We start from the raw sequence: 16033 nt of genomic DNA on the forward strand, positions 1-16033 counted from the left end.
TACACAGACACCCACACACACAGACAACGCTGGACACACACAACACCCAACACACAAACACCGCGGCACACACAAATATACGCACATACCGCACAACACACACATTGCACAAAACATACCTCCCCCCAAAACACACCACACACACACACAAACCGCGCAACACACACACAACGCTACAGACACACAGCGCTCCACAAACAACGCAACACACGCAACACACATACAACACCGCTCTCACCCCCCGTCACACCCAGACAACACCCAGAACATGTACAGCGCCTACACAAACACTTGGTAACTACACACAACAACATCTCTATATATATATATATATATATATATATATAACAAAAATCATACATGAACTACACAATACGTAAATTCTAGAATACCCGATGCGTAGAATCGGGCCACCTTCTAGTATTATATAAGCATGAGATTAGCCCCTTCGTTGAAGCCCCTATCTTACATATGCCCTCAAATGGGGTGGGTTTAGGGAAAGTAGTGGATTTAATCGTGGATATGGCCAGGTGAGGTATTCGTGCGTAAGTATAAAAAGTCTCCCCAGGGATTTGATGAGAAGACTCTTTATATGCACATGTACAGTATGAAGGGAAGACTCTTTATACGCACATATACAGTATGAAAGGAAGACTCTTTATACGCACATATACAGTATGAAGAGAAGACGCTCTATATGCACATGTACAGTATGAAGAGAAGACTCTTTATATGCACATGTACAGTATGAAGAGAAGACTTTATATGCACATATACAGTATGAAAGGAAGACTCTTTATAGGCACATATACAGTATGAAGAGAAGACGCTCTATATGCACATATACAGTATGAAAGGAAGACTCTTTATAGGCACATATACAGTATGAAGAGAAGACGCTCTATATGCACATATACAGTATGAAAGGAAGACTCTTTATAGGCACATATACAGTATGAAGAGAAGACGCTCTATATGCACATATACAGTATGAAAGGAAGACTCTTTATACGCACATATACAGTATGAAGAGAAGACTCTTTATACGCACATGTACAGTATGAAGAGAAGACTCTTTATATGCACATGTACAGTATGAAGAGAAGACTTTATATGCACATATACAGTATGAAAGGAAGACTCTTTATAGGCACATATACAGTATGAAGAGAAGACGCTCTATATGCACATATACAGTATGAAAGGAAGACTCTTTATATGCACATGTACAGTATGAAGAGAAGACTCTTTATATGCACATGTACAGTATGAAGGGAAGACTCTATACGCACATGTACAGTATGAAGGGAAAAGACTCTAACCATCTCCCGGAAAACAGAAAAGTCAGTCGTTGGATTCCGATGTGCCTATTCTTCTTTCTTCCAACATCATCTTTTGGAGGAATGTCAGGAAGACCCCATACATCTTTTTCTGCCTGCCATCCCACCAATGTCAGTGGGTTCAGCCTTTAGTCTATTGTGTATGGGAACTTTTAGACTGCAACGTATTTATATTGTTAGTATATAACCAATTCTCCTTACATTGAAACTCCTGCAGGGTGAATGGCAAAAAATCTTTTGTGTAATATTTGGAGTCAAATGAGAAATATGGAACAAACCAATATTAGACATTCATATCCAATCAGTTATAATAATTAAAAAAAATAATAATGTGATTTATATTGCTGCAATATATTTCATAGCACTTTACAATTTAGAGAGTGCATGTAAATACCATATTGTTTTAAAATTAGACCACGAATAGGTTTAGTTGTATTCTTCACTTATTCTGCTTTTATCAGAGAAGGTGCATATTATTTGTTTTTGTAATCTCTACTTCCTATCTCACTTTAAAGGTTGAGACTTTTGCATTTTTCCCATTTCTTTCTATTGACCTTTAGATTTGTTTATATTTTTATTATTTTTGTTGAAGACATCCTAAAAGTAATCTGTCATGTTTTATATTAGAAAGCTGGGAAGGACTGAATATGATCTTTGCGTGGAATGGCTGAGACTAATATCCTTTAGGCTATGCAGCGAGCAGAATGTGTATGTGCTTTGAGCAATAAATGTATTCTGTTTTCTTGTTTCCAGGAGGAGCACATGAGGACAGAAATAAATCTCGTCCTGTTGTAATAACTTGCGTTAGACCTGGAGGACCAGCTGACAGGTACAATACATCTTTCTGTGGCAATACAGATGGATCTGGGTTGCTCTGGCACACAAGCAGATAAGCTATGCATCAAATGCTATAAGCAAGGATAATGAATGTAAAAGTCCTTACTACATATTAAAAGCAGCAGCGACAATAAGATTTGCAGAGGATGCTTATTCCTCGCTTCGTTTATCCGTTATCAGCTATTACGGCTGGATTTTCCAGTGTCAGAGCAATCTTAGCCACAATGTAATATGATGACATATGATGGCAATACTTAATATCATTCAAAAATTCTCAGACAAGCAGACGATGGCAGAAAAAATAAGTCACACACAGAGATAAATCTTTGGCAGATCTGTGGTTGCAGTGAAATCATGGACATATTGTTCCATTTGTACACAGCCACAAACCTGGCACTGATTGTCCACAATTTGACTGCAACCACAGATCTGCCGCAGATTTATCTGTGTATGTGACAGGGCCTTAAACTTTTCATCAAATGCTGTGTGACAAACTACAAGCCTGTTGCCTGTTCACTCCTTAAGGATTAGAGAAGTCTTCTGAAATATGCGTATTTTTTCTTAGTGTTTTCAGAGTATCTAGAGCAGAATACTTTAATACATTTCTCTGTTTGTACATATAATGCAATAAATTAGTAAAATTACCACGAATCGTTTCTTGATCAGATATCCAGGCCGTTTTGCGTATTTGCAGCAATAATTAGTGAATATAAGTGGGGAAAACCAGATTACACTATCGAGAAAGACCTTTTAATCAAAGTCCTTAAATGCTGTTAAGCTACAGATATAGGGCTAATCTGCTGATTATTGGTGTTATAATTCTGGCCTGCCACCTTATTGCAAGTGTGTCTACCAGGAGAAAATAAGCTATATTTCCCCCGGTAGTCACTGGTTCTTTGCCTTTGCTTACAGCAGTGATACAGGTGGCGGTAAGCACGCCCCTGCACTTTGATTGACAGCCCTCTCTCCACACATGCACTGCAGAGCGAGCTGTCAAAATGTCGGGGCGTCCTTATCACCACTGCTTCGTGTATTGGGCGATGACTGTAACCACTCTGTGCACTCCTTTATGATTACAAGCTAGCAGCTCCTGGGCAGAATAAAGTTATTTTTTTTTATAATCACATTTTCAGTAAGACAGTCAGACAGCAATGTAATTGTGACACCCCTGCGGTAACCAGGTGTCACAAAACAAGGTAACATCACTGTAACAGCTCGGGCCCTGCATTACTGTGACAGTCAATACACACACCAGCACACCAGGACACATACACTCCAAAACCAGGACGGGAGACTCCCATAGAACCAGGTAACAGGGCTGGGCACTGTGAACTAACAGGCAGCAAACTGGGGAGGGAGAGATCAGACCTGGTGGAGGAGCGAGTGACCTGGGAAGTGTGGGTAGACAGCGGGAGGAGTCAGTTGGTTGTTTGAGGAGATAGGAAGGAGAAGGTTGTTGAAAGGAGTAAGAAGAAGAGAGTTGTCAGTAAAGATGTCAATACAGACAAAGGAGTCTTGAGACACAGTGAAAGTAGCAAAGACCCCACGAAGACCTGAGTAGAAACAGCAGCCACTCAGGGAAGAATGTAGCTGAAGAGCGAGAGATCAAGCTCCAGGGACAGTGGAATCCTGTGGGAGTAGAAATCCAGGTCTCCCAGTACTTTGCACGCACGAGGTGCAGATCCCAAAACAGACCGGGACTTCAAGCCATCTGTTAACTCTGCCAGGCGGATGGGTTTCCAGGACTCATCTGCCACCATTAACGTCCGAGGCATCAGCAGCAAATAGAGGACCGGGACATATTCCCTTAAATAGTCCAAGCTGCCTGTGGCAGGACCCAGACAACAGGAGGACTTCCAAGTGCTCCACGTCAGGGAGAACACACACACACACACACACACACACGTGTATTGGTGGGCGAGTGGCACCAGGTCAGCTGGCACAGGGACACAGGACTGGGGCGCACTTTGAATCCAGCACGCCTCCAGGGTGCAAACCCAGCTGTAAGTAAAGCGACCAAACTGCACTCCCTTGTCTGGACTAATTTATTTACCTGCGCCTCCACGTTAACCCCTACCTACCCATGGGGAAAAGCCCTACTTGTGGAGTGCTTCACTATCCACGCTGCCCCATCCGTCATCCTCAGAGAGGACCAGAAGCAGTGGCCATACCATCCCTGGCCGCGCACCGCGAGTGGCGTAGTCGGACTATTTTTATTATTTTTCCATTTTTATTTAAAAACTGATCGACTGTGCTCCCAGATCCGGGACCCCTCGAGCCACGGATCGCCCGGATCCGAGCAGCTCGGCTGCTCCAGCGCACGACAGCTTTTAAAAACTGGCGTAGTCAGCAGGATTCAGACTAGACCCGCCAAAACCGGGTGACAAGCGCGCCGTTTTGGACTTTACCACCTGCAGATAAACCCTGTATCTGCGGGTTAATGGCATTTGGGGACATTATAGATTTCCTTCAAATTAAACTTTTATAAACAAAAAAGTGGTACCTTGGATATAGTTGATGTATTTTCACCAATAACCAGTTACTTATTTTGAGACATATTTGTATAATGATCACTACAAACTGCAGTTCATACATTGCATCCTAAAATCTGACATGGCATTACTCTGTAATTCGTAACTATGGCCCAGTTATTCTGCAAGGACTGGACACATCACAATGCAGAGAGTTGAGCTTGGTTCCTGGAGTGTATGGAAAACCTTTAACCTTTTAGTGAAGTTTACTTACTCTAGTTTATGAAAGCCTAGCCCAGCACTAGAGTACTTGCTCTTCATTAGATAGTAATAAGCACTTATTTTCCCATCACTGATTTTCAGATTAAAGTAATTTCTATTCCTCGGTGACCTAGAGCTTGATAACTGTCAAGGTAAATGTTAAGAGTGTGGACAAGTAGGATTGATGTCATGAACGCTGCAAATGAATCATTTTGTGTGAGTGGCTATTATCTCTAAACCACATTACATCAAATTAATAAGGATTGTTTTTTTCATCCTGTTCTAGAGAGGGCACAATCAAGCCAGGGGACAGATTGCTGAGCGTGGATGGAATTCGCCTACATGGAGCAACACACGCTGAAGCCATGAGTATTCTTAAGCAGTGCGGCCAAGAAGCTACCTTACTTGTAGAATATGAGGTCTCTGTCATGGGTAAGCAGGAGGCCTATCATCTTCTTAATGATCTTTATACCCTGACCATAGTTGTTAATATATCTATGCGCACTGTGTTATATTACTGTCTGGTATTGCAGCTGACATTCATTAAAGTGAGTGGAGCAGAGCTACAATGCCATTTATAACCATCCGATGGACTGATGTGACGCTATTAGTGATGAGCGAGCCCTACCATGCTTGGTACTAATAACTAGCAGTAGGACGCTTGGACGGGCTCAACTTAAATATAATGAGAGTCAATGAGAAACTCGAGCATTTATCCCGAAGATCTTCTAGAAAAATTCTAGTTTCCCTTATACTCAGTACTTGAGATTAACTTGTTCAAGGCGTCCGACCTGCTCGTTTTGAGTACCAAGCATGGTAGGGCTTGCTCACCACTAAACACCACATTTGTCTAATTCTAATTCTGGAAATTACATATTCCCCAGTCGTACAAAGAGATCCCCATTGCCCATCAACCACATTAATAGTCCTTTGCCAATGCAGAGCTCTGTGAACCTCCTATTTTCTGTGGCATACCCAACATCTCTTCTGATTAGTAGGCCGTTGTATCGTCATTGGCCACTGGGCCAGGGTCCTGCAGATATTTTTGATCGACTCTTATTTTCCTGTATTGTGATAAATTCAGATCATGATTTAATTACTTTGACTCACTTCTTATGGACTATTTACACTGCAAGGTCCACACAAAAAATATAACTGAGGTATAAGACTTCTAAATTCACCAAAAAACTACCTCTAAAACAATACTTTATTAGTAAATTCTTAAAAAAGACACTTCCAGTATCCTCTCATACAGCATAAAAACATGGATATATCAAACACATATAGTGTAGGTGTCAGTGAGTACTAACCCGTACCAGGGGGTTATATGGGAGGGAGGGAGTTTTAACAAGTTATTATACATGGTTTTGTTCTATAAGTGGAATTGAGCCTACCTACATGCATCCTAGGTTCCCCTTCCTAACAACAGAGGGTTCCTAAATTTTTTGGACACCCCCGCTCCAGATGACTGACCCTCTCTGCCCCTATTCCTTTCTAGTAGGGGTAACCACCACCAAAACTAGGTGTGCAGACTGTGATACACACAAACCACAAACATACAAATCAAGTTTGCATTAAATATAGAATGGTTCCCTGAGTCTATTAATTATCTGATCGAGGAACAATATAAGTATTTCTTGTTAGGTAAGAGTCAAGAGGTCTACTTATCTTATAGACACCCTCAACTCTTCCGACGCGTTTCACCCTTTTTAACGCAATAAAACGGGGATCATCAGGGGATTAAATAGATTAATTCCAAAATACGACACCTGGAAAAAAATAAATAAAATAAAAATGTGTATAGTATTCTAGAGACTATACTGTTCAATTCTGATATATCTACATCTATTATTTTTCAATGACTCACATGTACACTAGTATTGTCAAGTCAGGAACAATAATTCAAAAGATAGTCATCAGCTACTCCATACCGTCCAATCTGAGGGTTTAATGATACCACAGCTTCCTCTTAGTTGTTTCCCATAGTGAAAATGTTTTATATCTATCATTATTCAGCGATGTTTGAGGGGGCCATAATGTATATAACATTGAAACTACCTGAGTATAGATGTATTAAGATACTATGTAGTTCAGGTGACTCAATCTATAGATGGCAGACATCATATAGTATCTGCAGATATAAAAGGACAGAACCATAAACATAGTATTATTTATATCTACCAGGGCTGGCTTCCTTTGTTTTATTCTATGATAGAACTATTGGAACCTGGAAGAAATTCACATGGTCTGTGTTAAGAGTTTGCACTCGGGATTTATTTATCCCTGTGGGTAGAGCTCTGATGTAACCGGGTAGGTTCATTTTTGCTATGAAGTTAGGAGGGGTGAAATGCGTCGGGAGAGTTGAGGGTGTTTATAAGATACGTAGACCTCTCGACTCTTGCCTAACAACAAATACTTATATTGTTCCTCGATCAGATAATCAATAGACTCAGGGAGACATTGAATATTTAACGCAAACTTGATTTTGTATGTTTGTGGTTTGTGTGTATCACAGTCTGCACACCTGGTTTTGATGGTGGTTACACCTACTAGAAAGGAATAGGGGCAGAGAGGGTCAGTCATATCAAGCTGGGGGGTGTCCAAAAAATTAAGGCACTCCCTATTGTTAGGAAGGGGAACCTAGGATACATGTAGGTAGGCCCCATTCCACTTATAGAACAAAACCATCTATAATAACTTGTTAAAACCCTCCATCCCTCCCTGGTACGGGTTAGAACTCACTGACACACTATATGTGTTTGATATGTCCATGTTTTTATACTGTATGAGAGGATACTGGAAGTTTCTTGTTTAAGAATTTACTAATAAAATATTGTTTTAGAGGTAGTTTTTTGGGGGTGTAGAACCATTTACACTGCACAGTGAGCATTGAGGCTCACTCACATGACCATATACATGGCTGAGTGATATTTGCTGTTTTGTTAGATAGCCCTTGAACCAAACTTATACTACAGGGCATTGCTGACTTGCGCTTTTGTCTCTGCTTCGGCATGAGAAGAAAATTGCAGCATGCTGACAGTACATATGATAATCGCCTGACACGCACCTATACAAGTCTAAGAATATGTGGAAATTATCGCACTGTACTAAAATGTCATCCTAATGCAGTGTGATTTACTCCAACAAGGGCAAGGGAGAAGATGGAGGAATTAGGTTCTCAGTCTTCTCCAAACCTGTGCTCCGATTCTCTCATACACGACAGTTGGATCACAATAAACTGACACAATGCTCAATCCCTGATCAGAGTTTGAGCCGAATGTCATTAATGTAATCGGTCAGTTCCCTCACATGAGAGAATATACAGCCATGTGAGAGGGCCCTTATACAACCATCGACCAGCAACTTGTTTGATAGTCGGTGATTATTTTGATAGCTGTTTATACAGGCAAATCTCAATTCAGATGAGCACTAAACAGTGTATATAGGCTGCCGAAGCACTGCTGAGAATGATTGACCTTTTGTGCAACCCAAAAAATTATTTCACCCAATGAAAAAGGGTATTGTTTGTTCACTGGGTGATCAGCAGCCTGAGTGAGTGGTCCTAGAAATACTTCTGCACAATAATGAGGCAGTGTAAGGGGCACTTTGCACACAACGACATCGCAAGCCGATGCTTGCGATGCCGAGCACGATAGTCCCCGCCCCCGTCGCAGCAGTGATATCTTGTGATAGCAGCCATAGCGAACATTATCGCTACGGCAGCTTCACATGTACTCACCTGCCTTGCGACGTCGATCTGGCCGGCGACCCGCCTACTTATTAAGGGGGCGGGTCGTGCGGCGTCATAGCGACGTCACACGGCAGCCGGCCAATAGAAGCGGAGGGGCGGAGATGAGCGGGACGTAAACATTCCGCCCACCTCTGCCATTCCGCATAGCCGGCGTGAGCTGCAGGACGCAGGTAGATGTTCCTCGCTCCTGCGGCTTCACACACAGCGAACGAGGAACAACATCGTACCTGTCGCAGTGGCGTAATTATGGAATTCCCAGACACTACACCGATGATACGATTACGACGATTTTGCGCTCGTTAATTGTATCATCTAGGATTTACACACTACGATGTCGAGTGCGAAGCCGGATGTGCGTCACTTTCGACATGACCTCTCCGACATCGCACCTGCGATGTCATGTGCAAAGTGCCCCTAAGTGCACTTTAGCCAGACATTAACAGAGATCTTATGAAATAAATAAATGCCAATGAAATTGATTAGTCAACTCTAGGATTGGCCATTAATATTAGGTAGGTGGAGAATGAACTCTCGCCACTCTCCACTGATAAGCTGTTTAAGGTGCATTGGCTCACTCACATTTTCATTATTTAGACAAGGCTGCAATCTGGGAAGATCTATAATGTAAAAAAAATATAGCACAGGCAAGTAATAACCACCTTGAAAGCCGAGATAGCCAAGAAAGAGGCTGCAGAGATCTCACAATCAGCATAGTATCTCAAAGCAGCTGGTCAGTGGGCAAGCCAAGAGTTGGACCACACTAGTCTAATATTGATAGCCTATCCTTGTGATTGACCATGAGTTTGGCAAGGTTTTGACAACCCCCAAATGCACATATAAAAATGTAAATAATTTTAAAGGGAATCTGTCAACAGCTTTTTACCACCTAATCTGAGAGCAGCATAATGTAGGGGCAGGACCCTGATTCCAGCAATGTGTCACTTACTGGGCTGCTTAGTGTAGTTTTGATAAAATCACTGATAAAGAAGCAGTTGATCATCACTAGAGGACTACTTGGCGTGCTACCAGGTAGTCAGGCATATTTATGAGCTCTGTAAAACTGCTAGATCTGCAGCAGAGAAAACATTGATTTCATCAAAATAACAGCAAATAGCTCAGTAAGTGACACATCACTGGAATCGGTCTCTGTCTCTATATTATGCTGCTATCAGATGAGGGAGCAAAAACCTGGTGACAGATTCCCTTTAAAATATGAGATTTCTATTCTGATATAATGGTATCAGGGTATAACTTTAGGGCACACATTTTCAGCAGAATTTCACAGTTGTTCAGCCTCAGGCCAAGCTCAGATCTCAGACATGAGATTTTTCAATGTAGATTTAAGAGAATATTTTTCATTTTCTTCTGGTCGGTTTCCTTTAAATGTTGTAACGTTGGTCACCTAGGTTTTTCTTGAAATTCTGCTTTAAGACCATAATACTCCGCCTACAGTAACCATTAATATAAAGGAAATATGCTTTTAGGAGTTTTAATTTCTACTAATCTCATAAAAACTAAATGAAACCTTGTAATAAAGATAATGGCCTTCACCACTTCACCAAGCAAGTATAATTCATGTGTGACATTTTATTAATTTTATGGGCAGGATTAATTGTAACATTGCATAGCAATCTATAACCATGCACAATGTTCAATTTAACTGCATCTCCAATGAAGCATGTGAATTGTGCCATAAAATACAAGTGTGCTGTTGTGGTATAATTACAGAGGGAGGGCTGACAGATCTAGTGTCCATACGCTCAGCTGCCATTCAGGAATTCATTTTAGCATTTTTTTAGCATAATTCAACATTCATGTGAAAGCCCAGCACATACCCACCATGTTTGTGACGAGCTTGTTTTCCAGAATGGATCTGGCTTTCTTTCCGTCACATCGCTGAGAAATAACTACAATTTCGTGTATACAATACAAGCTTAAAAATTCTTGAAATCACTTCGCTCAATGTTTTTCTAGGTTTGTATATTTTGTAGTATATGAAAGCATAAAGAAGTTGTTGTCAGATTCAATATGTAACTTATCCAACAGAAAAGAGTGATTTGCTCTATTGGAAGGCGCATTCCGAAGGCATTCTTCATTCCATTTGGCGGCTCACCGAGTGCATACGTCTCCTTAGTATGGATTGGCAGAGTCTGTGTGCACAGGGCTCTGTATTGTCCATTAGGTCTCTAGCAGACCGTTACTTCCACCCGATTTCCCTTTTCCTTAATGAGGACTGATGTCTATACTACTACTGTAGACTGTCATTACTGGGCCTGTCCATATCACTGTTATGTCAAGAAAAAAAGGCTATACTAAAAGAGGAAAGCCATTCACAAATGTTCTGATGGGATTTATACACCAGTGAGATCACATCACACTATAATCCCCTTTAGTGTTAATGAGAAATTTCTATAACTGAACATTTTTATATGGTTATGATCATTTCAACTTTACATAAATCAACACTACAATTGATTATAAAAACTTTGAAGCATATTTTGCTAATAATCCCTGCCTACTGAACTGATTACTCACCCTGAAAATGGCAAAAAGTCTTTCTTCATAGTCAAAACTAGATGTTCTTAACAGATCACTAAGGGATCAGATTACATCTGCCTGATTGAAGTCTATGGAGAGGGGGGAGGGGAGCACAGTGAGAGAACACACCATGGGGTAGAGCTGATCACAAATTACAGCTGGTTTGTGAGGTAAAGAATTTCTCTGCCTGTTTTTTAAAAAAATGTTTTACCTGAAAGAGAATATTTTGTGATCCCATGCTGTGAAATCTGTACACTTTATTACTCCCCCTCCCCTTCCCAGGAGCTGTGGTAGGTCAGACACTGCCATTACACAGTACATAGCAGAGGTACATATATAAGATTATCTCGGCACAGTAACATTTTTTTAAACACATCCAACAGTGGAAATTATTATTATTCCAAGATCTACCAACTAAAATTAACTTTGTGGGAAAATTCCATTAAGTTATGAATGACTTCCCTTGTCTGTTTCCATTCTTAATTTAAAGTTGGAGGAGAGGTGATTATTTACCCTCTCCTCAATGGTAGGATTGCGATATAGTATCATTACTCTAACAAATAAGGGCATAACGTCTCATTTCCCAAGGTCGCAGTCCGGAACCTCTAATCCACATGAAATGCTTTTTCGACATCAACCAACAACAAGCATGTCAGGAGTCCCAGGTGACAAGCGAGGTAGCTAAGTGAGGTTGTTTTATCCTCAGTGTTCTAAGGGCAGGATGAGGTAGGGTCTCATACATTGATTTTAGTGACGTTTCGCTTATTGGGCTGTGTTGCCGTTTCAATATAAGTGTTTTATCAGCATGAGATTATCACTGCCAGACTAGCTGCCTTGTGCCATGTGCTTATACTCTAACCAGACATCCAGCATTGATTAGCTTTTCATGTACTGTACATTGACAGTAAGCTGCTAATCAGTGATGTGGGCGAGGTTAGCTTTTTGAGCACTTCTATATCTACAACAGAGGATACTCTGACTGTATGCTGTTTGGGTACACTGGTACCCAATAAACTAATTGATGAGGATGAGCGGACCCGAACTGATATAGTCCAGAACCGCATGGTTTCAAAGATGCCCGGGCCCTGGATTCCCGGTGTACGATTCAGATTCAGCACTGCGAAAATTGAAGGGAGAATAAAGAAAACAAAGAATTAAGCAACCGTTTCATACTTACGGAGACTTGTCATGGCAGTGTCATGGCAGCAAACTGCTTCCAGGTTGTGCATTCACTTACTGTACTGTGCATTAGGTTCATCGCATACACACAGCCTTCCGTACTTTCCTCGCCCACCGGCCGTCCTGTCGTCTGTGATTGGTTGCCCCCAGCCTGTGACAGTGTCGCCCTGCAGTGATTGTTCATCGCGGCTCACTGTCTACACTCACAGCTGGTGGGATCTCGTGTGGATTATTCCGGACCTGGAGGGGTGTGTTGGGATTTAATAAAGTGGTGAAAGAGGGTGTGATTTTGTATTTTATTCCAAATTAAGGATTTTTCTCAGTGTTTATACTTATTTACTTTAATTTACAGGGTAGTGATGCAGGTATCTCGTAGATGCATGTGCCATCACTAACCTAGGGTTTAGTAGCAGCTGTGCGCTGTTATTAACTCCTCATTACCCCAATTGCTACCGCACCAGGGCAATCGAGAAGAGTCGGTAAAGCTCTGGGATCTTTTCTCTTTTTAGAATATATTTAATAAAGGATTAATTTTAATACTGTTACATATAAAGCTCTGGGATCCCAGAGCTTTACCGACTCTTCTCGATTGCCACATCTAATGGATGCGGCAATACCGGGCGGCTGCGGGCTGAGAATACCAGCCCGCCAGCTGGCTTTATCTTGGCTGGGTATCAAAATTGGGGGGGCCGCATGTCTTTTTTTTTTTGTTGTTTTTATTATTTATTTAAATAATAATGAAACAAAAAAGCCGCATGCGGTTTGTATTAGGCCAGAATCACACTTTCAAGGGACTTGCGCTGCATCACACTCTCCTAACAGGAGCGGGTCGGCCGTTGTGTTTCTATGCACCTGCACGCTCATGTTCGGAGGGCGGCAGGCTGTACCGTGTGATGTCATGCCAGACTCGCACGAGTCTCGCATCGCATCACCCAGCACAGCCGCACACTCTTCTGACAGAAGCGGGTCGGCAGCATGTGTTTCTATGTATCTACACGCGCCTGTAAGGACAGTGTACGGCTGCCGGGTGATGTCATGCCAGACTCACACAAGTCTCGCATTGAATCACCTGGCACAGCCGCACACTCTCCTGACAGGAGCAGGTTGGCAGCATGTGTTTCTACGTGTATGTACTTGCACGCTCCTGTCATCAGTGTGCAGCTGCCGGGTGATGTGATGTGAGTCTCACGCACGTGTGACTCGAGTTTTATTTTGATACATAGCACAGATAAAGCCCGACAGCTGGGGGCTGCAGTTGCAGGCTTTATCTGTGCTGGTATCAAAATATGGGGAACCCTGCGCCTATTGTTTTATTTTTGCATTTATTTTTATACCACCATACTGATTTGCAGACACTTGCTTTGCTTTCCCCGCCCACAGGCCGTCCTGGCACCTATGATTGGTTGCAGTCAGTTAATACTCAGGGTGGGGGCGCATCTAACTGCAACCAATTACACGTACTGGTGGGCGGGTAAAGAATTGAATATTCAATTGTCTGCTTTGGAAGGGAGAGCGTGACACGGAAGCAGCTTGCCAACATGACACAGCCTCACTGAGTACACCGGGCGCACTCCTACCCCCCTATCCCTTCCACCAATGTTTTTAATCTTTAGACTTACATGGGTACCATATTCTGGAGCGGATGAGGGTTTTTTTTAATTTAGCAGGGACCCGCTGGTCCCGATTTTTTGCGAGTTCAATGAGCTCTACTAATTGATACATCTCTGGAATCAGGGTCTCTTTGCCTACATTATACTGCTCTTAAGGTAGCAAAAACCTGCTGACAGATTATCTTTAATAAAATGATCTATTCCTTAGGACTGGTATATAGAAAATATTCAGAATGGAAAGAAAACCTTACAGTTGTTACTCCTACAAAAATTACAGTATCTGTAAGTAAAAGGTAATCCAAAAGCCTTTTACCTATTTTTTTTTTTTAAGAAATATAGCAAGTCATATTTATTTGGTGACTTAAGGTAAGTTATTGAGGAATGAATGATTGAGTTGTAGATTATTGTGAGCATTCCCTTATACTGCCCCCTCACCCCTCCATAACACCGCTACTGCCGACTCCTTTTCCATACTTCCCTCATTGGATTTATGGGCTGACGTTAAAATATAATGTTAAGTATATGAGAGAGGCTGGAATTATGAGAAAATTTACAAAATTCTGGTTTCATTTTGTTCCCTAAGTGCAAATTGTATAAACATGGATTTCAATGGAATCCTAATCATTGTTTCATCTATTTGCAGCAAGAAATGCTTTTATGGCTGCCTAAGGCTGTGTTCAAGAATAAATGTGATTATATGAAATCATAATGATATGCTCCTGCTCTAAATATACCCCTGAAATTAGAAATGCATTTTCAGAAAACACTACCTAACAGTCTGTACATAAACCATTAAAGACCATTGTAGCCAATTATGTGGCAAGGTTCAATTCATTCTGGAAAAATACAACAGTGTTTTCTATATTCCTGGTTTATTTACTTTTAGATATAAATTATATGAATCCACACAGAGTAACTTGAAGCTTCTGGACCCTTATACAAGGCCTCTTACCATGTAGCTTTTATATTAAAGGGTTTTTCTCATGTACTGAATCCCCCAGGTACCCAGACCCAGGTAGAGCTGGTACATCGGCACCCTCTTTACTTATGCCACACTTATACAGTATAATTACTGAGGGTCCGAGGGCTGACCACCCTTATTTTTGCCTCATATTGCTACATTATCTAGAATGGGTAATGGCATAGAACAAACCTTGGCCTCTCAACATGTGTCACAGCTAAGGTCACCATGTAGCCCAAGCAGAAAAGTAGATGTAGGTAGAAAAGGCAATTTAATGGTCCCAATAATATCCTTGGATGTTTACAGACTGGAATAATAGGGCACAAACAGTGAAAGAAAGGTCCTTACTAGGGATGATCGAATACCTCAAATATTTGGCTATGCCCATATTCGCCGAATAGGTCGCCGCTATTCGACTATTTTTGAATATTCAATGCGCAATGTAAGTCTATGGTAAACCCGAATAGTTGCCGAATGGCAACTATTTGGGCTTCCCATAGACTTACATTGCGCATCGAATATTCACATAGCGGCGACCTATTCGTCGGATATTCGCGAAGCTGAATATTGCCGAATATTTGTGATATTCGATCATCCCTAGTCCTTACTAATAAATATGGACTGTGTCATTCAGAGAATGAATCTCCATGAGTGGTGACACAGCATTTAAGTGTTGTTTAATACACACCTTAAAGAATATTAGAAGTTGGTCTCTGGCAATCTTGTAAGATTTACTATGGTTGCTGTCAATAATAATGATTTTTATGCCGTCATATTTAATCAAATCAGTCACCTAACGGTTTGCTAATCGCTGCCATATTTACATGGGCCAGTGATCAAGAATGAGAATTTTAAAAACACTCAATTGTGTATTATCAGCCCATGTTACCTGAAAGGGACGTTATCATCAGAAAATGACCTAGTGTTTAAATTAGGTTTCTGAGTTAATGTGTAACAATTTTGGCAATATTTTTTTCATATATCACTTTTTGTTTTAAAATTAAATATCTTCGTTTTTACAATGGCCATTGAGGGGGATTTTTAGACTAATTTCCTATTGTTTCAGGAAACAACACATGTGCGTA

The 16033-nt window shown here is 41.2% G+C and overlaps 1 protein-coding gene across 16 annotated transcripts in view; it reads left to right on the forward strand.

Moving 5' to 3' along the window:
- Positions 1–16033, forward strand: part of GRIP1 (glutamate receptor interacting protein 1) — an 809174-nt gene that overhangs the window by 667411 nt on the left and 125730 nt on the right. For all 16 annotated transcript variants that reach the window (XM_075344840.1, XM_075344832.1, XM_075344833.1 and 13 more), the window contains exons 6-7: positions 2094–2169; positions 5196–5341. In XM_075344840.1, coding sequence (XP_075200955.1) covers positions 2094–2169; positions 5196–5341 — 222 coding nt within the window. The remainder of the gene's footprint in view (positions 1–2093; positions 2170–5195; positions 5342–16033) is intronic.

Source organism: Anomaloglossus baeobatrachus, chromosome 4, assembly GCF_048569485.1.
Source record: "Anomaloglossus baeobatrachus isolate aAnoBae1 chromosome 4, aAnoBae1.hap1, whole genome shotgun sequence".
NCBI classification, from domain to species: Eukaryota; Metazoa; Chordata; class Amphibia; order Anura; family Aromobatidae; genus Anomaloglossus; species Anomaloglossus baeobatrachus.